General features: G+C 32.1%; 1 protein-coding gene across 3 annotated transcripts in view; it reads right to left on the bottom strand.

Annotated features, from left to right (window-relative positions):
• The window catches only part of LOC103576410 (uncharacterized), a 313,115-nt gene that overhangs the window by 132,089 nt on the left and 163,447 nt on the right, over positions 1 to 17,579 (bottom strand). For all 3 annotated transcript variants that reach the window (XM_014442664.2, XM_053742847.1, XM_053742846.1), the window contains one exon: positions 7,852 to 7,898. In XM_014442664.2, the coding sequence (XP_014298150.1) occupies positions 7,852 to 7,898 (47 nt within the window). The remainder of the gene's footprint in view (positions 1 to 7,851; positions 7,899 to 17,579) is intronic.

Genomic DNA, 17,579 nt, shown 5'->3' with positions numbered 1-17,579 from the left:
GATGGTGGGCCTGGATAAGAATACTGCAGTGAAGTCGAGACTTCATTGGCCTGCAATATCCCCAACCGGCTGACCTTATTATCTAAAGTCTTTTTATTTGACCCCTGTTTTTCTTTATGAAGATCCTGAGCCGACGGGGAATTCGGTCCAGGTGTTACTCGTTTTTTCGGTTGTCACCAGCTCCTTCTTTATTCTCCTGATGAGCTGGAGTCTGATTTTCTGGTGACGTTGCATTACTCGGTATATTTTCATCTGTATATATAATTAATTTACATTTATTTCTTGTGTGTCCAATTTCGAAGCAAATGTTACAGACTTCTTGTCTGGGATTTTCACAGACCTCGAAGACGTGTCCAGGAACACCACAATTGAAGCAAGGTCTATTGTATCTGGGAGCCATCACCGGGTTTCGAGTAAAACCAGAAATCGATCCAGGAACTTGGTTTACTCTTTGTCTGAACTGTTGTGATCTCATTGGATTATTTTGAGGTCTATAATAATATATGTTGTTCCTTGTTTGTATTCCATATTTATTATCATATGTCCCTGGTGATGCTGATCCCATTACATTGCACTGAGAAGGTTCTAGATCTTCTTCGTGGTACATAACTTCTTCCTCTGGCACTTGCATCATGTTAAATCTGGGTTTTTCTTGAAATTTCACCGTCTTGGACACGACGGCTGGCTGTTGAGCTTCTTCGATACATCGAGTTGCTTCGTGTAAGGCATTGAGTAAATCTTCATAAGACTGCGGTGATCTGGCTAACACTAGCGTCCGTAATTCATCAGTCAGGTGGTTTCTGATACATGCAACTTGTTCAGACACTGGCGGAGGTATTTGCATCGCTTGATATTTTTGCTGGATCCTCAGAACGAACTCAGTTACATTGTCCCCAGGTTTCATCTTCATACGGCTAATTTCCATGATGATTTGGTGATCCGTTGCCGAGCTACCGAAGGCTTTTCTGAATTCAGATTTAAATTGAGCGTAATTTGTCCAACGGAGATAGTTGGCATCAAACCAACGCGCCGCCGCTCCCTGGAGTATGTAACTCATAGCTTTTAACAGGTCCCATTCAGACCAGCCTTCTCTGTGTGATCTTGCTTCCGCAGCGTAAAGGAAGTCGTTTACCGTCATATTTTCTTGAGGAAAATGAAGATTTCCCATCTTTAAGCTCTGCAAAATGTCTTTCCACCTCCTGTCGTCATTGTATCTGCCTAGGTTTTGTTGGAAGGCAGGACTTGGAGCGGGTACCTCCGGCTGATTATCATAGCTGTGGGCCTGGGGGTATTCCCCTGCTCTTCCTCCTGGATGTTCACTGTTCAATGGAATCTGGCCTTGTGAACTTATTTGAAGTCGACGCAGTTGATCTTGTAGGTAATTAATTCTATCTTGCACTGGTATGTTTTGTCTATCATCATGATGGTTATCAAACTGGCCTTGTGGTAAATGTGGTAGTTGATTTTGAAACCCAAGATACTGGGGTCTGTCAGCAGCTGGGCCCTCCCCCCTCGCCAAATGTTGACCCATGGGGGCAACGTTTGCATTATTAAGCTGGAGCACAGCTGCTCTCCAGTTTACTGGTGAGTTTGAGTGCCAAGAATTTTCTCTTGAATACCATCTGTTTTCCCTTTCTCTACGAGAGTCCAAGATTTCTCTCATTAATTGAGACAACTGATTTATTTGTGCAGCATTTTGTTCGTTGGTACGTCTTTGGTTTTCTGATAACTGACGTATCTGCTGTGTGCTGCTTTCCATGCGATCAAATAATTGTTGTACGTCTGGTGGTATGTTATTTTCCAGACGATTCAGACTACCAGCAAAGTCCATCTGTTCATATCCTGGTAATGGTCTACAGGTGTCGTGGGCCTGCAAATTGGTTGGAAAATCCAACCCACCTGCGGCTAAATTCAATTCGTGGTTGCCTGGATTTGTGTTCCTAGGTAACGTATTCGGAGCTACAGAGTACAGAGGCGGTGGATTTGGTGGTAATGACATCGCAGATATCGAACTTATAGTCGTCGTTATAGTCGGTGTAGTTCTCGTTGACGTAGTGACTGTTGTCACTGCTGATGTCGTGACCGGTCTCCCTGGATTAGGTGACATATTTGGACGACTGAACCCTCGACCTCCTGACAATCGACGTCCTGTAGAGTCTGGATCTTGTTGATTGAACATATTTATCACTTGTTGTTTTATGTAAATAATTCACTGTTTAATTTTTCTTCTCAGATTAAATTTTACCGAACTTAAACTTTTATTTATACACTTAGTTTAAGTAAATCTTTTATTTTGAATTTTAAGTCTGAGTAAAAATTAATCTTTTAATTCCCGAGGTTTTGTTCGAGTAAATTTTAATATTTTATTTACAAGGTTTATTTTCTAAATTTAGAATTATGACTTATCCGGTAGCGAGTAAGATTTTAGCTTAAAATATTTTACTCGATTATATTTCTTATTAAATTTTCTTTGATAGAATAATTATTTTATTTCTTTGAGTAGATATTTTAGTTTTGTTTTACTTAATTAAATAAATATTTTAATTAAATTAATATTTTAATTATTATTTAAATACGTATCACAATTTACTTTAAGTATCACAGTTATTTTTGTACTTTATTTTATCAAATTAAAATAATACTTTTATTGTGAAATTTTCTATATTTTATCAATTAAAATTTCGTGATAATTATTTTCCAACTATCAAAATAATTCGTAAAACTTCAATTCACGCAAAATTCTACCGATATTTTGTTTTAAACTTTTCCAATTTATTTGCAAAATTTTCACCTCGACCACGCCACACAACTATCACTTTTTCACGCGACTTTACCTTCTAATTTATTTAATAAATTATCTCCTCAACCTCTCTTACAATTATTTACGGGGTTTTTTATTTAAGTTGGGCGCCAAATATAACAGGGCTAGGCTGTTACTCTGGTCGTCCTTAAATTACCTTTTTAAGGGCGCCACTGGAAGGATTAACGGTCTTCCAGAACCGGTTCTTAATACTCAGGGTCGGTGTAAACGTTAATTGTAAGAGTAGGAAAAGGAAGGATAATTTTATAAATAACTTAGATTTAGTTATTACAATAGTATTACCTTTTATTTAATTCACAACCTTTCAATTAAAACCTTATAATTTTATAACTTATGACCTTATAACTTTAGACCTTATAACTTATACCTTATAACTATTAAACCTTTAGACCTTATACCTTTAGACCTTATAACCTTTGACCTTATAACCTTATAACTATTAACCTTTTGACCTTATAACTTCTGCCAATTACCTTTGGACTTACTTTACTTAACTACGTAGCCACTACCTTGGCATCACACACACACTCACACTCAGTTAAAACATTGCCAACTACCTTTGGACTTATGATTAAAATCGGTTACCTCCCGAATTAATTATTAACTAATTTACACATTTTAAAACTTATTTCCCACACATACTGCACTCAAGTCCCCTGGACTTTTATCACACACACTGACTTTAAAATGGTTTTTCCCGCCACACAATTATAAATTAATTAATTAATTTATGAGAAGAATTATGATTATTAATTAATTAATTTATTTCAATTAATTCATTTCCAATAAGTAACATTATTTCTTCAATATAATACTGATCCGAATTTACTAGAATTAATGTTTTAAATTTTAGTTAGTAAAGTCTCATTTCTGATCCTGACTCAACTTTCCCGACTTTTGTTTTCAGATTTTCTTCTGCCGAGAATATTTCATAATAATTTTATTAACTAATTTTATTTATTACTAATTTACTTTAATTATTAGTCTGGTCCGAGTAATTATTTTAACTAATATTTAATTTGGTTAATTTAATTATTTTAATTAATAAATTAATTTGTAACAACGCGGACTAAACTATGGAAAATTCTGGCTCATCGGCCTAGAAATTTCTACGACGCAATAACTCCGGCGACGGCCTGGAATTTCAAGACAACGCCCTAGACCCGGCAATTGGGCCTGGACCCGGTTAGACAACCGTCTGGCTTAATTATATTAATAAATTAATTTTACAACTAATTAATTAAATATGGGCCTAGACGCGGATACCTCGACGAACGACTAAGTATTTTTAAATTAAATTAATATTTCGGCTTTGGCCTAAAATAATTAATTTAATTAATACCTGATTATTTTCTGATGCGGTTCTCTTTGTTTCACCGTCTTTCTGGCTGCCGTCTTATTCGTCTCGTCCTCCGGTTGTCTCTCGTCTTTTTTCTTTTATTCTCGCCTCACTTTTATTTTAATTGGTGTTGGCTCCTTCACCTGCTTTTCCAGATAATTAATACAGTGATATAAAAGGTACCGGCTAACGGCCTGGTATCAATAATATTTAAGGTAATTATCGCTTGGTTCCACTAAAGAATCCAAGTTTAGAATTAATTAATTACCTGTGTGATGGAAGCGTCTTGGTGGTTCGGCGTCTTGTCCGGTTGTGTGTCTCCGTTTGGGTTGTCTCTTCACTTATCACTGTACACCCACTCGACCGAATTCGGCTACTTCCGGAAAATTAGCTACCCCTACTTATCGCTAAGTGGGACTGACAGACAAGCCCCTACGATTTCCGCTCGGGACGACAGTCGCACTCTACCCCGGATAACCCTGGGGCAGTAATAGATTATATCGACCGCGCACATGATAGAAAATCACGGTAATTAAGCGCGGAAAATTCAAAGTTCCCTGTTACAAATTTATATGATTGAATGGGATTCTTAATTATATAATGGTATTTTTTAATTGAAATATTTCTTAAACATGCCGACCAAGCTAATTAAAAATCAAAAAAGGTGTTTATAATTTAGTGCATAACAAATATATTTATCGTTATTACCACGCGGGACCTGAATATCATCAATGGCGTTGTATTTATGACAATAGTGGCAAGTGCCGTTCTATTTATCTAATAAATACTAAAACCAAAATCGTGATGATCATCTGTGTAATCTCGTTAAAAACTACAATAAGTCAAACGATATTTTAGAATAATTGTGTGGAATAGCCTATAATGTTATGCATTTATAAATACATTTTAATAATTTTATATGTTATTTAATATTCGTGATATCTATGTGATATATATATATATATATATATATATATATATATATATATATATACATATATATATATGTATGATCATTTATTTTTGTATGATCACATATATATGGTCTTCTTTATGATTAAGATTATTAATAATACATAATATTTAAATATTGTGATAATGATAAATAATGAAAAATTAATTTTTATATTTGCTAAAATTCATACATTGTTACGCATAATATAATAAATTGTGATTTTTGAATAGTAAAACTAATTGAGTAAATTTCGTACCAAAATGATTATGTATGAAATACATTTATATTGAGATATTTTAGTTCGGAGATTTTTTTTCATGAGATTTTCTCGTCCAAAACGTCGTTCCTGAAATCGAATGAGGGGGAGCCATATTTAGTATTGTTGATGTCAATAATACACAGCTCCTCTACAACAAATGCACAATTCGGCATTTCAAATCCAACAAAGTCGATTGTCAGCTCCATTATTTTTTTTATTTATTGATCATACGATTTTTCAACTTTTCCAATTTTCTCATAAGATTAACTATTTCTTTTGAACAATCTATAACATTAATTTTATCTGGACATATAGTTTGAGCTCGAAACCAGTCCAAAATAAATGGATGTTTGACAAACAACTCAAAATTCAGATCACTAAACTTAGCCATAAGTATAAATAGATGAACGATTCGGTTAAACACATTTAACCACTAACTTCACACACACGGAAAAATAAAAACGTATACTGCATAGACTTGTTGGATGTAGAGAGGTTTTATAACGCAAATCCTCACTACGAATTTGATGAAAAAAATGGGAAAAAATTGTAAAAGATTAGATAAAACATATGAAATTTTAAGAAAATGAGTCATTTGTTATCGAAAAGTGAAAGTTGCTAAAGACAAGATAAAATATATATTAAAAAGTAAAAGTTTCTGAAAGATAAGATGAAGTATGTATATTAACAAGAGAAAAAAAATGCGTCATTTGTTATAAAAAACCCTGGGCATCAGTTGGTCCTGCCAGCCCCAAAACTTCCCGCTATTTTCGATCTCTAAGAGCTTGAAAATATCGGTACAAATAAATTTTCGAGCTCATTGAGCTCAAAAATACCTTTGTTTCCCTTTTTTTATAAGATTTTTAAGCTAAATAAGGTTATATTTTATGTTAAAGTTTGAAAATTTAGAATCCAAAATAATTAATGAATAAGCGTTTTTTATATATTTATTTACAATTATGCTCGATAATTTGTTAAAAAATAAGTATTTCTGTGATACGTTGAATCTATATCGTGTAAATATATCATGATACGAGCAACGCGACGATTTTTAAGCAGTCACTTCTAATAAATTACATAAAGAAGAACATATTAGTTTTAAATAATATTGTTCAGTAATTACGATGTTGTTCAATGGGAAATGCAGATATAGATTTTACATTTATTATTCCGTCGACGACATCTCTCGAACGGATTATCTGATTAAAACTTTCTTGGCAGCAATCGAATGCTTTTATTGAGTTCCAGAACTGAGTTGATTTTGGAATTGATTGATTCGATAGTTTTCGAAATATTTACAAAAAACGATTTTTTTCCATTCTTTCGGTGACAACATCTCTCGAAAGGACTATCTGAACGAGTCAGTTGATGTAACAATCAGCGCGTTTGATTGAGTTTTAGAGATGATAAAATTTTGTGAATGATTGGTTCAGTAGTTTCGACGATATTTGCGAAAAACAGTTTTCTACTATTTCTTTCGTCGGCGACATCTTTCGAACGGATTATCCGATTAATACGTTCTTGGCGGCAATCGAAAGCTTTCATCGAGTTCTAGAGTGAATTGGATTTTGAATTGAATCAAGTCGACAGTTTTTAAAATATCAAAAAAAAAAAAAAAAACAAAAAAAAATTTTTCTTTTCGTATTAGTCAAATATATCAGAGTCTATGTGACTAAATGATGTAAAATTTTTAGGAAATCTAAGTTTAGAAAGAATCTTTCGAATGCCGCAAGAAACATCTAAATCGGTTCATTCATTAAAAAGATATGAAAGGTTTACATCTACACACACACACACACACACACACACACACACACACACACACACACACACACACACACACACACACACACATCGCTCTGAAAATATCAGAATAGCATCCTAGCACCTTCAAACGTCGACATATGTTGAAAATCTGATTTGCGAAAATCGGGGTGAAACCAATATCTTTCTGAATTTTTTGAAAGTCGTCAATTTTCTTAGCGGGAAGTTAAAAAATACCTTTCACTCCACATATCTTAAATTTTAATCTAAGATAACAATTAAACATGAGAAAGCCATAAATCATCTCCAAGCTTAAATTTAAAACAAATATCCCCCACTCCAAGTAAGGCCCTCGATATCCACTGAAAAATGCAACGAGCACCTTCTATATCTACAAAAAAGAAATAAGCACCCTCTATATCCTCGAAAATGCAACAAACACCCTCTATGTCCACAAGAATGAATTAAGTGCCCTCTACAACTAGCGCTCCCTCTCACAATGATATTGCAGATCCCTACAGCCGCAGTAAAACCACCCCTGCGTATCTACTAATCAATGATATTTTTTACCAATGAATAAAAAATTTGATTCTGACTGAAATCATTTACGACATATTTTATTCTGATATTCACATTTACTAAACAATTGTTGTCGATTCATTATCATGGATAAACTTAATTTTGACAAAAATGTTCAAGAATATGTTACTCACCGTTTGGTGGAAATTCATAAAAAAAAGCAGATCTTGGGCTCAAGCAACTGTAACAGAAGATGATAAAAATGAAATAGAATAAAATAGAAACAATGGAATATTTTTATCAACCATGATCGCCAAGTTCACGAGAGCCTTACACGGAGAGAAGTCAATGGTATAAGCTCCAATATACCATAATAATTATTACTATGTAGCATGGTAACTCAAGTTTTTTAGCCGTATTATTTATTTGTCATAGTAAATTATCCGATGTTAAGTGGTAACGCTAGCATGGTAATCATTCCTATGCGGCATTGGAATTATTACAATTTCGATCAAGCAGCTTCCAATTGAAGGTAGTAAGGTTAATATTAAAATAAGGTTTTACAATTGAAAAATTAGGTTATTTAATTAATAATGAATAAATTTTTAACTTATTTAAAAAATTTTTAAATAAGATAATAAATATTAACATTAACATATTTTAACATGGGTTATTTTTATTAGAAAAATATAATAATAATTTAATTATTCATTTAAAATACATTGAATTAATATTTCATTGTAAGTAAAATTATTGATTATGAATTATTAATGTAGAGGAAGTTAGCATTTATCTAAATTAAAAATATTAAATCCAGCGCTTTGGAACATACATCTTTTCATCTGCAGCAGTGACGATACGTGTAGTAGAATAACATTCTAAATCAGAATCCAATAGACAATGATACTTTGTCAAATAATACTTGAGTTTCGTATGATTGATAATGTTTATTAAAATAATATTCATTGATGTAAGTAGTAATTAAGATTCATATATGTACAGGTTATATTAGACGCATATACTATATAGCAGCGCTTAATATTGAAATTGCTTTCACGCTATTCAGCATAGGACTCAGTAACATTCTAGCATGGCTTTGATTACTATGCTACAAAGTAATATCTACCAGTAGCACGATTACTATATAGTATGGTCAATATAACCAGAAGAATGGTAATCGTTTCCATGCTACACAGTATTGATTCCTATGCTTTAAAAAATAAGACTGGTTACCATGTAGAATGGTAATTATTACCATTCTCTTCTCTCCGTGTACGTAAATATATTGCCACACTTTGACGATAAAACAACGATAGTAATTCGGCGTGCTCATATATTTACGCTACTCGCATTGAATTCAAAAATAGTTCTTGTTGTTTAATTGCACTGTAAGCAACTTGATAGCAACTTTCTATGGAATCTTGGTTTCAGATTGCAGTAATAGATACATATATTAACGTCAACCTGTAATACAAGTAATATATATACTAGGGTTTTTCAAAAAACAACAAATATTTTTGTTTCTCGAAAATGGGTTCAAAAGTTTCATTTGGATATAAAAAAACGCCTGTGAAAATTAGAACTTTTAGTATTAACATTAAGAGGTTCCGCATTGCACCTTTCTTTTTTTCATAAGAAGAACATGCAAAAATTTTTTTTTTAGTCTTCTGATTTTCATAAGTAGCTATCGATGCGTCATAGGAATAATTTGCAGAACCATTTGTGTAGGGAATTGAATGCTCTACAAAAAACTTCAATCATTTTTTGATAAATCTATTCTTTTAGAAGTTATTTGAGGTTGAAGTTGAATTTACATTAAATTTTGAGATCTTTTTACTTTTCCGGCGAAACTATCGGATCTATTACAAAATATTACAAGACCTTCTTTGTAGACAATTTCATACCATAGAAGTTATTCCGAATAAAGTTTTTTTGAATTCGGCATTATTTTCAAGTTATTTTTATTTTAATGTCAAGCTCATAAAAAAAATAGTCTTCTCATTGATTTTAAGAGATTGACATCAGAATAAAATTAACTAAATAACAATGGTGAATTCGAAAAAAATTTCTGGATAATGTTTAGTAGGAAATGAAATCGTCTACAAAAAAGATCTTATAATATTTTGTGATGAGTCTGATAGTTCCGCCGGTAAAGTAAAAAGACCTCAAAATTTAACATGAATTCGACTTCAACCAAAAATTTTGAGCAAATAGATTTATCGAAAAATGATAAGAAACTTTTTTTTGTAGAGCATTTAATTACCTACAAAAATATACCTGCTAATTATTCCTATGACACATCGTTAGCTACTTATAAAAATCAGAAGACGCAAAAAAAAATTTTTCCGTGTTATTCTTATAGAAAATAGGAAAGTACAATGCGAAACCTCTTAATGTTAATATTAAGAGCTCTACTTTTTACAGGCGTCTTTTTCTATCGAATGGAAACTTTTGAACCTATTTTCTTGAGGAACTTGAGGTTTTATGCATAAATTGTATGGTAATCAGGAAAATTCACTGATTAATACATGTATATAATTGAATTTTTAGGATGCTGGGAAAATAATCATGTATTTAATTTATATGCTTGTAATTACTGTAGCTGGTCAGCGCGTGCGCTACGACGCAACAGTTGGCGTCGATAAATTTATCAAATTATAAATAGATTTAGGGTGTTATGCATAAATCAGTGATTGATTTTGCATTTTATGGCAATTCTCATTAATAATGCGGGAAGCAGATGAGCATTTTAACGTTGGGAACAGGTGAAATTATACATTTAACATCCCATCCGTTGGTGAGGTACTGGTTGACTATTAACATGCGACAGGTATAAAGCTCCATTGGTTGAAGTGAGAGAGAGAGATATACAAGATGGCTGGCCGAGGTGCCGGCATGAGATTCACGTGCTGCCATGGTCAGACGTGGGATAAACATTGTACGAGCAGAATGTGTGCTTGTTGCTATAGCAAAGTTATTATTTTGATACGCCATTTGGGTTTTGGCTATATATATATATATATATATATATATATATATATATATATATATATATAATATCTATCAAATATCAGTGCAAATTTGAGTTGCTAATATCTGATTTTATAATTATTGAGTATTGAGTGATTGCGTATTCTGACACCAAATGGAACCTGTACGCATTTTATATTACGATGATGACTGTAAGTACCTTTGGTAAATTTGTTGGCGTGTAACTTTCGCTTTCCCGCGTTGGTAGCCATTTGCAATAGCGTAAGAGTAAAAGAGAGATTGCATTCCGAGTATTAATAAAATTCACAAGCATATGAGGAAATGAATGATAATTGAACTCAGTGGATATTAAATTATTAAGCAAATCTATTTATTATTGTTTATTAATATCCAATAGTGATTTTGAAAATTATTTGAGTATTATTTATTATTATTTCACGTAGTGAATATTAGTTTGGTATTATAAATCATATGCAACTGGGTTCTTAATATTCATTTATAAGTTAGTGAATTATTTCCTGATAACTAATTATTATATGCGATAATAATTAACAAATTATCATTTATCTTGAAGAATCACTACTATCATGTAGTATTAATTAAAATTATTACTGATATAATTATTATTTTTCCCGCGCTTATTATTACTTCAAGTATCACGTGCGAGTGATACACGAGTATGAATATTATTTTTATAATTGTTATTGATCCTAAATAATTATTGTCATAATTATTATTTTGTCATTTTTGCTGATTCTACTACTGCTGTGAATAATGCGTAATATTCACCTGTGGAGATTTCTGAGAATTATTTACTGGAAAAATTTAAGAATTATTTTAAGATTATTTTTAATTTATGTTTGAATTATCACATGCGAGGGATACAATAATTTATAAGTATTATATTCTTATTCGCGGCTATTATTGTTTACCCACATTTATTTATGTTTATTTTCACGTGCGAGTGAAATTATTATTGTAACGGGGTAAATTCGTATTTGCCGCGTTCAATTAAGTTCAAAATAAAATCTATTATGTGTACTGTCGGTCATGTGACATTACCACTCAGGGTATTCCGGGTAGGTAGCGACTAGTCGTCCGGAAGTGGAAATTTCACTTGCTCGACCGTCGACCCCACTTAGAGTTAAGTAGGAGAGAAAAGGACAACCAAAGTCAAGAGTGCGCGAGCAATTATAAACGGGGACCGGAACGAGAATCGGGCATTAACCATCGGGACGTCTGAATAGTAGAGATGTGGGGAGAGAACAACGAAGTGACGCGACAACAGACGCCGTTAACTTAATTTTACTAGGTAAATTTTTAATTAATAGCTTGAGTTTACTGTGGAACCAAGCGATAATATTCTCAATTTTTATTAACAAATACCAGGCAGGTAACCGGTATTTCTTATAAATAGTACTGATTGCGTCTGATTATAACAGGTTGAAGGAGAGAACGGATAGAGAGTTGAAGGAGAGAGAGAGAGAGAGGAGAGTATAGAGAGAGAGAGAGATGGAACCACAATAAGACCAAAATTTTTACGAGGACAATTAATAGGACGAGACCCGGATAAAGACACGACGAGGAAAGGATCTGGAGAATTTTGACTGTAAAGGTATTTATAAAATTTATTCCAGGTGGTAAGCCGGAAAATTTTATTAAATACTTAGTATAAGTTTGGTAACGTCGCGTCTTAAACCAAATTCTCGCAAATTAAATAATTAATTTCGTAAAATAAAAATTTATAATTGAAACTCGGAAGTAATTATTAAAATTAAGTAATTAATGAACTCCAGGCAGGTAGCCGGAGCCATTGCGTTAGTGAAATAATTCCAGGCTGGTAGCCGGAATTATTCTAGAAGTTTCCAGATTGGTCAGGTAACTCACGCACCGGAAACTGTTGAATCTAGTCATAGTCGCTAGTCGGAAATTAATTAATTATAAGTAAGTAAAATTAATAAAATAAACAAAATAAAATAAAATTAATAAGAAATTGTCTCGGGAAAATTATAAAAAGGTCCGCGGTCAAAGTCACGCAAAAATTAAATAAGAATAAATGAAGTTAATTAATGAAATTATGATTAATTAAATATAGGGAATAATTAAAGAAAAAGTATTTATAAAAATAAGAATAATTATTGCGATGAGCCAGTACCTGAAAAGGAACATGTGATAAAAGCGGAAAAGAATAATGGCGGAACTTGAGTTCGAATAAATTTGGTAACGTCGCGAGGGAATGACTGAGAAAAAGTCGTGTGGTAGTGAAGTTACAAGTTATTGGTGATAAAAGGGATAAAAGAATAATAATAAATTAAAGAAAATTAAGAATAATTAATAAATTAATTAATAATTACATAATTCTCTAAATTAATTAATTTATTTATTGCGGAAAATTATTTTAACTCAGAGTGTGTAAATAAAGTTAAAATTATTGAGTGAGTGTGTGAGTGAAATAGATAAGGATTTTAATGGAAACTTTAGTAATTAAGTATCGTGAAGGTTAAGCGATTTTTAACAATTGTGTGTGTGAGTGTGTGGAAGTGCCAAAGGTAGTTGGCCAATTTTAATCAAGAAATTATTGCGGGTCAATTAGTTAAATTAGGTTAAGTGAAATATTGCGGGTTAAAATAAATAAGGTTTTAATAAACGTATAAAGTTATAATAAATAAAAGGTTAATTAAGGTTTATAAGGCATAAAGTTATAAGGTTTATGAAAGGTATAATGTATAAGGTCTATAAAAGGTTCTAAGTGAATAAGGTATATAAAGGTTAAATAGGTTATTGAGTAAATAAAAAGGTTTAAATTGTTCATCGGAGAAGTAAATTATTTATAAGTTATCCTTCCTCATCCTTCTCTTACAATTGAATAAATTACACCGACCCTGACGATTTAAGATCCGGTTCTGTCACTTCCAGTCGCGCCCTTAAGAAGGTAAATTAAGGACGACCAGAGTAACAGCATAGCCCTGTTATATTATTTACATGTGGTAAATTATTTTGCGTGTGATACTGATCTAATTGTCTATTTATCATTATTATATTTTTTTCATTTGTATGCGCATATCAGTGTTGTTTTGTAAGTGATTTATTATTATTTTATTTTGATATTGTTATTTTGGATATGCGATACCGATGAGTATTCAAGTTATATGTTAAAATATAATTGAAACAAATGGTCATCAACCCGGTAGTTATTTATATTTTATTTATTTGCATTACTGCTTCTCTTTCTTGCTTTCTCTTCCTAAAATCTGAAACTGCTATCCTGTATGTTTAATTTTATTTTTATTTTCATTTTCTCCGTTGTATTTGATTTTGAGTTTAATTTGGTTCGTGGGACACACGAACTGGCGCCCAATTAGGATTTCTAACCCAGCCTGAGCAGGGCTGCGTGTCCAGGGAGATTCGGGATATTTCCAGATGGGACTTTTGGTTGGTTTATTATTTTATTATTTTCAGTTTTTGCCAACGGAGAGCCATAACGGCTATTGAGCACCAACCACACTCCGCCGTGGAACGTGTGAAATAGAGGAGAACGTTATACATGTATAAGGTAAGATTATAATTTGTAGGAAATAAAAATGTCTACAAAAAAGGTTTTATGATATATTGTGATACGTCTGATAGCATCGCCGGAAAAGTAAAAAGATATCAAAATTTAATATAAATTCGACTTCAACCTCAAATAAGCTTTGAACAAGTGGAAATGTTCAAATCTCCCGCGCTCTCATCAGCATTCTCACGGCGGATACGTGATCGATACTATAGTCGATGCTACAGTCGATCACCAATCAACCATAGGCGGCTCTGCTAGTTGCATTCTCATCGCAACGATCGCTCGAGTGGGGATGAAGAAGATGGAAGTTCTGTCTCTCTCAGACTTTTGCGCTCTCTCTCAGACAGATTGCTTAAAGTGTTCTCATGGCTGACGCCTCGTGTATTTTTATAATCTCAGAGTTTTTATTAAATCAGTTGCGTTCTCATTCAATCAATTATGTCATTTTGCTTTAATTAATTCATATTAATGATTTTGCATTATATTTTTGTTCTTATTTTAGTATCTCAGTGCATTCTCACTACAATTCTCATCACCGCGTGTACCGGCATTGTTTGCGCCTAGTCGCCATCTATGAATTGCATTAATTAATTGCAGTAAATAAATTAAGCAAGACGCTTTTTAGTGTAAATCTCATCTTAACAAATTCTCATCCAGTGTATATATTGTAAATAAAATATTTATTGATAATATTAATGCAAACTCAGTGTTAAATAAAATTATTAACTACCCGCCAATTCACGCACACCAGATCCTCTCATCCTTATTATTAATTATTTGAACAGGAAATATCAAAAATTTTAAGAGACTTTTTTTGCTGAGCATTGAATTCCCTGCCAAAATAATCCTGTTGATTTTTCCTATGATGCATCGTTAGCTAGTAATGAAAATCAGAAGACGCAAAAAAAAAATTTTCCCATGTTATTTTTATGGAAAATAAAAAAGTGCAATACGGAACCTCTTAATGATAATATTAAGAGCTCTAATTTTCATAGTAGTCTTTTAATATCTGAATGAAACTTTTGAACCTGTTTCCGAGAGGAAAAAAAAATTTGTTACTTTTTGAATCATACTAATATATATATATATATATATATATATATATATATATATATATATATATATATATATATCGACGTCCGATTTAGCAAATTGTCTAATTTATTATTTTTTAGTAGGTGATTCTGTCTACTGGACTTACAGCTAAGTTACTATGGGCACTTTTGAAGACCACCAAACGCTGTACAATTTGCGACCAAAACCACGTAAATATCATAAAACGCAGCTGAGAATAAGAGTGTTAAAAAAAAAGTAATTTAATTTACGTCTATTTTAAATGAGAAATCTTTTAAATCAAATGGAAAGTACTTAGGACTAGAATTAAGAGCTCAAACTTGGCAAGAATTTTTGTTTCAGCATAAAAAACCATATTTTGCTTGCTGAGCAACGAAAGAAATACATTCGCTGGAAACGAAGCACCCTAATATATATATATATATATATATATATATATATATATATATATATATATTAGAGTGGACCATGATGATGCTGGAAATTAAAAAAAAAATTCTTCTACACTCATTGTTTTATGGTTAAAAGATTTTTTTTAATTCCTAGCATTCGTCCAAAAATGGACCGAACAAAAACTTTTTTAATTCATTTTCTTCGTTTTCGAATGTAGTTTTTAGAAAAAAATACAAAAAAATTATTCAGAAGGTCTTTCTATTTTTTAACTTGACTTCTCGAACAAAATTCAAATTATATCGATCACTACCATTTAAATTTATTCTTTTCATTTTTATTTTTCTAAATTTAAAAGTTCTCTGGGCTTTCTCAAAAATTTTAAGCATGATGTTATGAGAAATAAGGATCGTTGAAAAAAAATAACCTTTTTTAAATTGGTATAAAAAATATAAATCGAAAAAACACCACTTTGAAAAATTTTGAGGATTTGCAGAAAATGTCAGCTTTACATAAAAAAAAGAATCAAAAATCAAAAATAGTAAACATCGAAAAATTTTTTATTTTATCCAAAAATCTACAAAAAAATAATGAAGATAGGTTGCAATAAATTTTGTTTATTTTTTCCAGCCTAATCTAAAGGTGTATTGTCTGGATTAAATTAATTAATAAATTATTAATTGTCAGTAATGGTTGCGTGGGTCTCAAATGGGAAGCACTAAGCAAACAACGTGGTTTTTTCTAGAGAATTAGCTCTAGGTTTTATTTTTATTGTGAAACTCGAAGGATAAACCCTGCAGGGGTCTCTTTGTGTATTCGATGCAGAATTTAGATTTTACACGTTAGAGAAATTGGTAATTTCACCTACCTTTCGTTGTTCGCTGCTTACTTGCAAGTTGGTCTTTGTGGTCTTTGAACTGCAAACTCCCGTAGACTGCTTCTGTTGGTCCCTGATCAAAGATGACTTGGCTCACGAAGAAGGCAGATGGTTCTGAATATTAGAAATAATCTAATATGCAGGTTTTTCCAATGATAGCTATTTAGTCAAATCTTTCTCTATGGGCTCGCCGTACTCAGTTCACAAGATGTTAAATTGACTCGGACGAGAATCGCTGTTTACACTATTAACAATTGTTATAAAATCAGCCACGCCTCCCCGTGTTTTATGCGAGCGATACTTTCCGTGTGGTGATTTTTGGAAAAGTAAATATAATTTTGAATAGACGATTTTGAATAATAATTTAACGGTAACGCGCAACTTGCCACACCTCCTCGAGTGCAATATCGAAATGATCTTCCCGTGGGATTTTATAGTAACTTGACTTAGATTTTATTAATGAATATGAACTCATCAGTTTGAAAGAGAAATAGAAATTAGAAAAAGAGGGTTGCCTAAACGTAACACCATTTAGTACTCACACGGGCCAGCAAGGAAGATACATTAACTTCTCAAGCGTCATCTTCAAAATAGAATGCAACATATCTTAATTTCGTGAACTAATAAAAGTTTAATAATTGAAATAGTTGCCGAAGTGGGGCGAAAAAAATTTTTCGATCGTAACCCAGTGAGCACACCAACGCAACAGTGATATCACATCTAGAGAACATGTAACGTAACAGATTCAACACAAATTGTACATTCTGATTATGTAAATTATAATGTAAGTAATACGTCAATTTTGTGACGTAAATGTGACATTCAGATTACATGCATGTTACTGACCGAGTGATATCACATTGGTGACCTAAATGTGACGTTATATTTATAGCGCATCATAACCTTAGCTTTACATTCTAGATATTACCTCAAAATTACGTAACAAAATCGACTCATAAGTGATATAATCTTAGTGATTTTATTTTATCGTCGCATTTACATCACAATTCAATGTTTCGGATATGTTCATACTG

This window comes from Microplitis demolitor, chromosome 2 (assembly GCF_026212275.2).
Source record: "Microplitis demolitor isolate Queensland-Clemson2020A chromosome 2, iyMicDemo2.1a, whole genome shotgun sequence".
NCBI lineage: Eukaryota > Metazoa > Arthropoda > Insecta > Hymenoptera > Braconidae > Microplitis > Microplitis demolitor.
This window is presented reverse-complemented; position numbering and strand designations above follow the sequence as displayed.